This window comes from Cicer arietinum, chromosome 3 (assembly GCF_000331145.2).
Source record: "Cicer arietinum cultivar CDC Frontier isolate Library 1 chromosome 3, Cicar.CDCFrontier_v2.0, whole genome shotgun sequence".
NCBI classification, from domain to species: Eukaryota; Viridiplantae; Streptophyta; class Magnoliopsida; order Fabales; family Fabaceae; genus Cicer; species Cicer arietinum.
In genome coordinates, this window is record NC_021162.2 from 17,309,269 (window position 1) to 17,321,281 (window position 12,013).

Below are 12,013 nucleotides of genomic sequence, written 5' to 3' on the forward strand. Positions count from 1 at the left end.
AATATATTAATAAAAATCTCCATTTATTTAAAAAATGATGGTTTGTACCCCGTTTTATGGTGCTTCTTGTATTGAAATTGATTCTAATTTTGCACAAATGTTGAAAGTAGTGAAGTGGCATAGTATAGTATAGACTATAGATGATAATAATGTAGTATTGTTAACGATGTAGAGAATTATAGAAAAAGAGAACAAAAGGAGGATAGGATTTCGATGCAATATCAAAAAAATAAACTATTAATTTGGTCTACAAATTATTATTCTCTTTAAATTGGTCCCGAAATTATTAAATCTACTAAAAAAAATTTAAATATTCTTTAACTCAATTATTTAGTCCATTTCTATTTTCTCGTTTGAATGTCCCTCAATTGACTATTTTTTAATTGTTTAGTTTTTAAACTCTGGTTTTAAATTGTAATTGCAGGTATTGTGGGTATTGCGATGTTTACACCACCACAATCGAAATATTACAGCCATATAATGATATGTAGATTAAAACCATGTCTTAAACTATGAAAATAAGTCAAATATAATCAATAAAGTATCACCAATAAACACATAAAATCAATATTGGTTTTTCGCCTACGCATAATTAATTTTTTCAATGAACTCTTTTAGTTTATTCCTAGTTTACATAACACTTGATTTATTAGTTTTTCATTTTCCATATTGGTTTAAACAATGTTTAATTGTTTACATTATGTTTATGCAATAGCAGGAGTTTTAATCATGATGTGAAAATGAAAGAATAATTTGTGGTATATTGGTTTAAATGATTTATCAGATTACACATGCTAATCAATTTATTTGTTTAGTTGAGGGACTACATTATTGTTGTTTTTTACGATAATTTAGAAGTTATATCAATATATTTTCTTAATTTAATAACTAAATAATTAAAAATGAAAATTGACATGTAGATTAAATAGTTTGATTAGTTAATAGTTTTGGGATCTTTGTTAGACCTTCCTAACTATAAAGACTAGTCTTGGTTGCGGCTCATTTTACAATAGTTCCTCTTCTTTAAATGTGAAAGGGTTTTGCGATTTCGATTGGGGGGCATGTTTAGATACTGCGAGATCTACTTTTGGATTATGTTTTTACATTGGGTTCTCTTTAATTTCATGGAAGAGCAAGAAATAACCCATTAATTGTATCTCATTCATCCTCTAAAGCAGAGTATTGTGCACATGCACATGCTACCTCTGAAGCACAATAGTTGTTATATCTCCTTCATGACTTTCTAATTGATCATTCCACTCTTGTCTAGATTTTTTGTGACAATTAGTCTGCTATGTAAATGACTTCTAATCCTGTTTTTCACGAACGCACCAAGCATATTGAGATGAATTGTCACATTGTCAGAGATAAGTTACAAGCTGGTGTCATTCATCTGCCTCCTATTCCTAAGACTAATTAGATTGCAGATTTATTTACTAAATCTTTGCATTTTGGTCTTTTTACTTTCTTTACTCCCAAACTAGGATTACTTGACATTCATTCTAGTTTGAGGGGGTGTTAGACCTTCCTAACTTATTAACTTTCTATTTTAATAGTTGGTTATTATTTAGTAATTAAGCATTATGTAAAATACATTTCATCTCTTTGATGATGAGCAATAAACAAAATGAGTATTCAGTTTTATAATCTTTGATAGATTTTAATAGTTTAAAGACTAGTATGAAGAGAAAGTGATCATTCAGGAACTAAATTGATAGTTTATTTAATATTAAAATGTTACAAATAAAAGAGTTCAAAAAGAATATATATATGGGACCTTTAACTCTAGAAATAACTATGTGATGAGTTATCTCGCTTAATAACTCAATATCAACGACATATTTCATCAATCCAATCGTTGATTATTGACATAATATATTAACGATCAAGCATACAAAATTCTATATAAATCTAAAATCCGTAGCTATTTAATCTAACCATCGATATTTACTTATATTTTAAAAACTTATTATACGTTAATTTGAAATTATTTAATAAAATAGCAAATAGGTTTAAAATTTTATAAAAATTTGTAGAGTTATCTACTCAATAAGAACTTTTGATTTGACGGTTGAATTAATAAAATCCGTCATTAATATTTAGTTATTAAGTAGAATAACTCATCATAGAGTAACTACTAGAGTCAACAAATCTCCTCCTTATATATACTCCCTCCAATCTCAAATATAAGAGAAAATGAATTAACAAAAACCAAATATGTATTTGATCCAAATTTTAAACCAAATATGTCAACTTTTATTGACCTAACTTTCTCTTACATTCAAAACCAGAGAGTATATATAGTAAAGTATAAAAAGATTAAATTACTCTTAATCTAGTTATACTAAAAAGTCCAATAAGATATAATAAACCAAATCACCTTACCTAGTTATACTAAAAAGCCCAATAAGACATCATAAACCAAATCACATGTTATCTAACTAATAAACCTGGCCATAAATTAAATGGAGAAAATAGCTTTAAATAAACATCCTAAACTGAGGACTAAAACAGACAGATAAATGAAAAGGGTCGACTGTGGTAGTTGATAGTACAATTCAAAGTATGGTGATGTTTCAACAAATCCCTGAAACCAATTATATTCGTTTGTGATTGAGGTCAACATTCAATAATTCAATTTACACTAGCACGAGATAACTCATCTCACTTAACAAACCACGGTCTTGATTATGATTTTTTTAGAGGCTTGGAACAAATTGACTGAATGAGGCAAAAAGTAAACATAAAGAACAAAGCTTGTTACAAAATCCTTTCAACAATGTTTTAAAAGCTGGACTAAAGATCAAAACCTCCAATCGTGGTAAAATAAAGTACAACTGAATGACAAATAAATAAAGTATTTTTTGTCATACAAAAAGTAAAATAAACAAAAAAAAAAAAAAAAAAAAAAAAAAAAATAGAAACTAATTGAACCGCAGTTCAATCAGATTGTGGTACAACTGAAATCAAACCAACCGGTAAATTTGTAGATTCCAATTCAACAGGTTGATTTGGAAGGTTTGGTCTGGTTTTTAAATCATTGCCTTTTAGATACTTCATTATGTGGGACCACTGTATTTTGATCTGATCTTTGGTACTTCATCAATCATTGACTTCTTTATATTCCTTTGGCAGATCAATTTACTTTCAGTCCAGAACAGTTCACTTTTGGTCCACAGAGCAATTCCTTTTCTTTCCAAGAATAGTGCTTCTAACTTGATAATGAAATTTCGCGGTGAACTTCTCATGGTGAAATTTAGCAGTGAAATCTTCTATGTACTTATACTGCAATTTTAAGCAGGCAGCCTGTAATGATTCGTGTTTATCTATGAAGGTTTCACTTTACAAACCTCGATCGTAAATCCACAATCCATAAGCATCAGTAGCCATGCTCGCTGCTGTTCCGAGAGTCGATCCTTGGGGCCTTTCACTTCAACAAGCTTGGCTTCACCACTGTATTCTCCACAGAAACGCCATAGCAGCAAATCGGGCATTCCACTAGACCAGCTCCGATAGTCTTCACAAAGAAGCTGGCAGAAGGATGACAAACAAGAGCCACCAACGCAAGTAACAGCAGCACGAAGCTCATCTAAAGAATGGCGGTCCCAGTTAACTCCTCTACAAGCTGTTCCATTATGTGTTTCCCATGACTTGATAAGAAACTCCTCAGCCATGCCATCACGGATTTGCTGCAGATGGGATTCTATGATACTCTTTCTCGCCTTATAAAAGCCATCGGTACCCAAATCCAAAGGAGCAGTCTGTAAATTCAAAGACTAATAAGTGTTCATAATCAAATACAAAGTACAAGTCTATAACATTAAAGATTTATTTTTTTAAACCCTATTAAGTAAATCTGAAAAAATCACTGTGTCCACAGTGAGACCATATGGATTTAAACATGCTAACTTGCTTGACTGGACTAGTAATGCAAAATAAGTTAGAAAAGGAGAAAATAGCATTTATTTATATCAAAAATCTCTATGAAACTGTCGGAAATAGAACCTCATTCATGTGCCACTTTCCTATTTGTGTTGGTAAATAGTGTTGGAATTAATATTAGTATTGGGAAATGTAGCAATTTGGTTCATGTACATAATTAGGCATGTATCTAGAGAATATCATACATGCTTGGGAAGTAGCAAAATTATTAATCTAAATGTAAATTGCATTTATTGCTAAGAGTGTGTAGCATAAATAGAATTTCAGCCAAGTGCAAATCACTCAAGCACATTAAAAAATATTCTGCCATCTTATTTTTCTACGAATCTGATAAGTTTTTATTCCCATGACCAACTATAATAAATCACATAGGAAATATACAAATGCAGCAAAAAGTTGAAACTTGAAAAATGATGGAAGGTTAATTACTCATTGAATAAAACGTACCTGAAATCTATTATAGAAGACATTAGGCACATCAGAATATATTACATCCCACATAAGAAGCCCAAAAATAGTTAACCATATGCCACTCTCTGAATGAACACCTTGCCATCCCTCCCCAGCATAATAATGCAAAGCAAACTCTTCCACTCCACACTGCATCCCTTCTTCATTGTAAAACCTGTTTTTTGCTCCCAATTCAGAATTCAAAGGTCTCCCTTGAACACAAACCTGAAAAATCACATGAGCCAAAGTGAAACTGAGAAGGCCGTAATGTTGAAGGAAACCTATAATGTCAATTTCGCTAGAATAGTAGAAACCAGAATCAGAAAGCAATTACCTCAGGGATCTTACGCAGTACAGACCTTGAAAAACTAGGAACTTTCCAACGTCTTGGTGGTTTTCCTAAGCGAAGAACCCTTCTTTGCAATGCCATTCTAGAACCAGCCCGCACCCATGGATCCAGCAACCCATTTTCGGCTACTTGAAGGCTCTCATCAATGTAACCCAGATGCTCCAGGTCAACTGATAATCTCAGTGTCCAATATCCTCTTTTTACATCACAAGTGTAAACATTTTGCAGCCACTTAAGTAACTCAACTGTGTCCCTGTACCTGAGAAACAGAAGTTGCTTTTTTTCACCATCTGTAGTACACAACATGATGAATAAATTGCAACCATAATACCATATCTACATTAAGTAGGTAGTTAATCCCAGATGGTGGTGCGTCGCAACCAACCTCAAAAAATGGGATAGCAGGATATCCTGGTTTGCCACTACTATTTTGGACAAATTACATGAATAATACTATATAAACATATATTTTTATGCAAAACTAAACAATGACTCAAACTCTGAAATATTCATAAATACCAATATAAACCCACAAGTCTTAATTAAAAGATACATTTATATACCAACAAAAGTTAAGGAAATAAAAGATGAATACATAAACAGAGGCAAAAAAAACTTAGAAAATAACAGAAAAAAAGAAAACAGGAGTAAGTAAGAAAAGAAAGAAGGAATAAGTAAGAAAAATTAAGTAATAAGTAAGAAAGGGAAGAACTAAAGCATCTCGGCCTGTGACCCACGATCACAGCCAGAACGGCAGCTTTCGTGTTTCGCACGGCGTGATTCACTACCTAGCTTACATCGGATGAGATATGGCCCGGAAATATGTTTATAAGTGGAAAACATCTATCACCTTATAAGTCGGTTTTATAAGGGTTGTTAGGCCGAACCCCAATTTTATGAATAACAAACAGCTAAACAAGATCATCAATGACTCAGCCACCATCACAATAGTTTAACTATGACTATCTTTTAAAATATATCAATTTTTGTAACTGAATTGAACAAAAAGTAGCATCCAATTTAGATCAAATTTCTGAAAAATAAATGATTTCTTCACAATTTAAAACCCACTTTTTTCAAAAGCTTTAAAGAAACAGGTCCTTAGTCTCGTGACTCTAAATTATTGTAGTTCGACTAGTAGTATATGTGAAGCAGCAAATGTATAGGAGATAAATTTTTCCGCAACAAGTTTTAAGTTATATTCCAACTAAATAAGGACATTATAGTGTTGGGTATGGACATTTGTGGAAGAACGGAAGGTATTGTAATTTGTAAACCTGATAAAACATGTCCATCCTTATTTTCAAGGGTGTATTGGACTTGGGAGGTCGATCCACATCAAGTGATTGCAACATCTGAGAAATAATGGAGGAAATTTGTTTCGAAATAATTTTGTTTTCCCTTCAATTTCCAGTTGTCTTTTCCTAGAACTGGATTTTAGTTATACCATATTACACAAGTAAATGTTTCTGCTATAACTTATTCTTCAAAATGTGTAAGTGTTTGTGTATTAAAAACCACAAACCTCCATACCTGCGCTCTTGCTCAAGAAAGGAAATCCCTAATGTAATCACTTTGGAGTATATCCATGGTGCTGTAAAAATGTGATGAAATGTAGATTGTGATTCAGAAGTCGAGTATTGGATGGGCAACACAGTGGACACACGGGATTCAGCAATCTCTATGCACCTCAATACCACATCAGTTCTGTTTGCATCAAGAGCTTCATCCATAATTTGTGCCACTTCAATGGCCTGAAAAACTAAAATTATGCACGGAAGAAGGAACAGAAGGCCATAAGTATATTGGAAATTGGACTTCTACCTCTTCGTATGCGAGCAGATTCGTGCGATTTGAGAATATTGGATCTAATATTGTGCAAGAATACGTTGGATATTTGATCTTTCCTATATCAACTAGTAGAAAGGACAAGAGATCCTGTTCTCCATTTAAGAAGAAAAGTCTCTACAAAAGGAAAATCATTTTTTTAAACAAAAAAAAAATCATTTATATCAGAACTAAATATTACCCAACAAACTTAATTCTTTAATCAATCGAAGCAACAGAAGTGAGTCACCTCAATACGCCAGATAAGAGATTCAGCTTTTGAAGAAATCTTAATACAGAAACCAGTTCTATCCAAAATCATAGTTGATAGGTGTGGCCTGCATACGGCAGCAGCAAAAATCAGGTGTTAATTAATGCATTAACTGACTCCTTCATAAATTGTAAAAAGAACTAAAATTTTGATACCACAATCCTGCATAGGTAGAAAGAATAGATGAAATGAGATCCTGCTTCTTCATGCTGTGACCACATCTCTAGAACATCAAAATAGAATATAATAAATTTTATAGCTGGCTCATAAACATGAGAATTGACAGGGAAAGAAAGAGGAAACAAAGAACATGTACAAAATGCATAACCTCCAGCTTATGGCTACTTTATTAACATTTAAATAGAGAAACGCAGTAAAACGTTCAATTGTTTGACCCGTATCTGTCCACATAGTATGTCTCTCACTATGTAGTCATCAGAAGCCAATTATCAATGTAGGAGCATCTACTATGGATACAACCAAATTTAGATGGATCCATCCAAAATGCTCCCCTCATTTATAATAATAGATATACATGCTCAGACTGCACTCCTATATAATGATAATAAAAGCAATCTAAATGAAAAGATGGTAAAATGTATTACGCATGTAACATCTAAAAATTATCACAACAAAATTTTCCGTGAGAATAGATTTTGGCTCTAAAACTAGCGATTAATTCCAACCTTTTTAAGCAAGAAAGACCAAATTTCACGCAGCTCGGCGACAGTGAGCACATCCAATATATCATTCATGTCACTTTCACATAGTTGATTTCCATGATCAACAGAGCATACAAACTCTTTTTCTATAATACAATCATCCCAAAGATACAGATTACAAAGGTGGCAATAAGAAGATTTACCAATAGGACAAAACCAATTATATTTGCAGGGGAAGATAAAAATAATCCTTACTATTTATACAAAATTACCAGCAAGATCCTTGACTGCCTTTTGAGCATCCAATATTTCAGGATACGATATATTGGACATGCGAAACCAGGGTCCTTCATAAGAGCCCAATATAAAAAATAAGTCAACTCCACTAAACAATCTAAAAATGATTATGAATATGACATCAAGAAAGCTAAAAAGTATTACATCACAACCTCTTGGTTCACTATAGTTTATACTCTATATAGCACCGACACTTCAAATCAAAGGCGTGTCCAGTGTTCGACATGTGTTGATCTTTGACGCCGGCATGACACTAACACATGTGGTTACATTCAATCACTTCTATTTATCTCAAATTATTATAGACATTTGTGTCGGTGTCGGTGTTGGTGTCATGCTCGGTGTCCATGTATGTGTTTGTGCCAGTGCTTTGTAGTTTCTACTTGGATACAAAGTTCTTAATCCCTAAGCTACCATAGCTTGGCATCAGCTTTTTCATTTCATGGCCCAAAATCTCTCCAAGAATTTTATTTCATTGATATAGAAAGCTAAGCAATATTGATATTATTAACTGATATGTTGCTAATTTCCAGACATCATAAAGCATAACATAGTTGATATCTTATGTTTACAGTATTGTTCTAAATCAAAATTGTAAGCAAATTTATTTTACATAAACCACAACTACTTCAATTCCCACAAGCCCTGGCATATTTTCTGACCCAGTGTGTCATTAATGTTTATAGCATTGTACGTTGGTTGGGTTCAAAAGTTTTGGGAACACTATGAATGGCAAACAAAGTTGTCGTAGTGTGGTACAGTGTTGTGTAAGAAGTCTGTTGGTGATATGGCTAAAGAAGAATGCTCGTAGTTTCTATATGTTAGCATGTTCAAGAAGTCTCTGACCAATGATATGTTCCAGAACATAACTGTATGACCTCTTTTGTGCATAGCATATAGTATCTACAAGAACCTCGAATATAAAGTTACTGAGAAGCTCGACAAACTCAATTCTATTCTATTAATGAGGTCATTTCTTTCAACAGTCTTTGCATTTTACCATGTTTCACAATATTCATTCTTTACTACTTCTTACCCCTTAATAAATATTGCAAGCGCTTCATATAAAAAATGATAAGTTTCAAATATTCCAAAAAGTGAAAACCTTTTCTAGTGTATAGCCGAATAAAAAGCCTCTGGCTGTCATTTGAGAGAGAAGTGAATGACTCTGCAATGGATGAAACACTGTTTAAACTATCTGCTAAAAAAGGTTCAAGGAAATTAAAGTCACAAGTTATGTTAATATTAATACCGATGTAGGTTTTTTCATCTTCTGTTAGAAGGTGAATATTATTTCTTAACACCTCTTGTAGCATAAGACAAAAATTCTGCTGATACTTAACAGATGAAGGATTCTTGATAGCAAATTCAACAACATCTTGAGCATTCTTCCATAAGCATTTAAAAGTCTCATCTTCATACTCGCTTTCACCATTTGGTGTTCTGTGGCACATAATCTGAATTGGAACAGCATCAAGAGAATGTTTCGGAACAGAAGTGACATGTCCCTGGAACAAGTTCCAAAGAGCAAAATGATGAGGACTTGAATCAAGTAGCTTAATCCATATTTTCTAGAGTGATTGTAGGAACCAAGTAATTTTTCTCAGGAATAATAAATCACTAGCAAGTAAAAATTGTAAAATGTTAATCATTATGATTATAACTAGCTTAATCAAGTAGATTAACAATTTTGGAAGAATTCTAGTTAATCTCTAATTAGAGCAATTATCAAATAAATATATACCAATAGTGGTCATAATGTAATAGGGGATTATTGGATTTGTTTTCAATCCCCATATGAGCTTAATAGTAGTACAGAGTCTCAGTCTTTATGAAATTAGAATTCTATTCCAAACTTTTGTAGCATAAGTTGTATTGAAGAATGGTAACACTCGAGAATCATGGTAGCATGATGCACCAATCTTAAAGCTATAACATGCCTAGGTTTCTTCAATCTTCCTCTCAATTGCTAACCCATTATCAAATACCTATAACAGATTTCTGCGAAAAACAACAATTTCATCTTTATTGAAACTTGATAAACCCCAATCTGATGCACTAAATAGAGATAATTTTGGGTACATATTATCAAGCTTTAGAGCTTTCTGTGAATTATTTACATACTTTAATATATTTATGCAGAAGAAATATCCAAATGAACATGCTTTTTACTTGTTTCTTATTGATTGGTAATTTTGAGCTCATAGTTGGCTTAGTCGATACTCCAACTCAACTAGTGTTTGGCTAAAACAACAAAAGACTATTGACAAGTCAACAATGGCCAATGAAAAGTCCAACTTGTGAAACAATTGCCAAACCAAGTATAGAACAAGAGCTTCAACAAAGTGATGAGTAAGTTGAATCAACAAATCAACAACTAGTTAAAAGTTCATGGTGTTGACCAACTCTTAAGTGCTTTCTATATCAATAATAATTCGTTATATACAAGTTAAAATGACAGAGCAAAAGAGAATTGCTAAACAAAGGGTGACTAATTACATAGAAGTTAGAACAACCCACTCTCAAGCCAGACTTCATAATACCTGAACTACAATGCCATAGCTGTCAATTAGAGGAGATAGATATTGTGCAAGCTCACGGGAGAGATAACCTAGAAATCTAGAACACCCAGAATCTGCAGAAATAACCTGAAACAACCAAGAGGAACAACTGATTCCTTAAAGTTCCACTTAGAAAATTATATCTATGTCACTAATTGTAAGCACATTTGGTTACTTATATTTAGAAAAGCGCAAAATTTATGTATCGATGTTACTAAATTACCCTTTCTGAATATTTTAAGATAAATAATAGAATACAACTTAAGTTCAGTGTCATCGATGTTGTTCTTACCTCTTACTATTCCTCTCACAAAAATACAGTATTGTTTATCAAAAGACAGCTTCTTTCCCAATCCTTCCAAAAATACAGTTTTAGTGAGGAACAATAAGAGAAGTGTCTAAAGCATTATACCTAAATTTTACACTAATATAAATATTATATATAGCTAACTTTGGAATTACATAACAAATTTGTAGTGCAAATTACAAGTATATTAGAAAGAAAAATGATTTAAAGGTTTTTCACATTGTCAATCAATCCTAAAATCAGATAATTGAAAACATCTGACTTTAATCATAACGACTTCTTCTAAAGTCATACTACTCCGGTCTCGAATATAAGCAAAAGTAGGGTCAAAGAAAGTTGATGTATCTAGTTCTGAATTTCAACTAAATATGCCATTTTCTTTTACCTACTTTTGCTTATATTTGAGACCTAATGGAGTATATATGAGTCGTTGTGATTTATTTTGACAATGTATAATTTTTTACACTTGTAGTAAACGAAAATTAATCTCAGGTATCTAAAAATTTGGAAAGAGATTATATAGAGAAAACAAAAACCTTGATGGCATTTGGATCCTTAACATTTTGAGGGTCTCTTAAAAGAGAGAATGTGGCACCCTCACATATTTCCACTTGATCAGTATATCTCCGACCCACAATAAAAGTTTCAAGCTTAACTCCAAAGACGTTGCCTTTATCATCGTTATCATGATTATCATCAATAATATCATGATTATCATCAATAATATCATGATTATCATCAATAATATCATGATTAGTATCGACATTGTTGGAGATAGAAGGCAAAGAAGGTGAAGTAGTTGTAGTAATAATCGAAGAATCAATATCAACACTGTGATTTTCAGTTAACTGAAATTGTTCTTGGCGCGTGTAATCCGGCGCGTGTGTGAGATTGTCGGGACGCGTGAAGTTTAACTGAAGTAGGGTTCGTTGAGTTAGTTTTCGTTTTGTTCCGCTTTGTTTAGGTTGAGAGAGACACGAATCTGAAAATTGAAATTGAAACTGAAATTAAAAATGAAACTGAAATTGAAATTGAAATTGAAATTTGAAATGAAATGGAAGAATGATGATACCGATATGAGAGTTGATGAGGTGGTTGTTATCTGAGGGAAGTGTGAGGGAACAAATGGGGCAGTGTACGACGTCGTTTGGGGGGTTAATGTTACCGGCTATAGTGGGTTGTTGTGAGAGTGGGATGATAGGGTTAGGAATGGGATCGGAGAGGATTGAGTGTCGATTGGGAAGGAAACGACGACGTTTACCGACTAATCGAATCAAACTTTCTCTGCCGCTCAACACCATTATTATGAATGTACAAATGAAATGAAACCCTTCTTCAATTTCCCGC

General features: G+C 32.7%; 1 protein-coding gene across 2 annotated transcripts; it reads right to left on the minus strand.

The window, feature by feature from the left end:
- Positions 1 to 2,722: 2,722 nt before the first annotated feature.
- On the minus strand, positions 2,723 to 12,013 carry LOC101494976 (fanconi-associated nuclease 1 homolog). Of its 2 annotated transcripts, XM_012713429.3 has the most exons (14): positions 11,739 to 12,013; positions 11,203 to 11,648; positions 10,342 to 10,446; positions 9,051 to 9,306; positions 8,904 to 8,966; positions 7,774 to 7,848; positions 7,526 to 7,647; positions 6,995 to 7,062; positions 6,819 to 6,906; positions 6,566 to 6,706; positions 6,275 to 6,495; positions 4,727 to 5,000; positions 4,390 to 4,617; positions 2,723 to 3,761 (listed from the first exon to the last, which is right to left on the minus strand). In XM_012713429.3, the coding sequence occupies exons 1-14, from the start codon at positions 11,965 to 11,967 to the stop codon at positions 3,327 to 3,329; spliced, it is 2,751 nt and encodes a 916-aa protein (XP_012568883.1). In that variant the 5' UTR covers positions 11,968 to 12,013; the 3' UTR covers positions 2,723 to 3,326. The 2 variants fall into 2 exon arrangements, with proteins under 2 accessions (XP_012568883.1, XP_012568884.1); XM_012713430.3 differs by lacking the exon at positions 10,342 to 10,446.

Bases quoted from the DNA above. Each gene is read 5' to 3' on its own strand.
- LOC101494976 (XM_012713429.3), bottom strand. From the start codon at position 11,967: ATGGTGTTGAGCGGCAGAGAAAGTTTGATTCGATTAGTCGGTAAACGT. The intron at 7,648-7,773 runs GTAATTTTGTAT...ATTGTATTATAG, and splicing joins GGCAGTCAAGGATCTTGCTG to AAAAAGAGTTTGTATGCTCT. The intron at 6,707-6,818 runs GTGACTCACTTC...TTCCTTTTGTAG, and splicing joins CTCTTATCTGGCGTATTGAG to AGACTTTTCTTCTTAAATGG.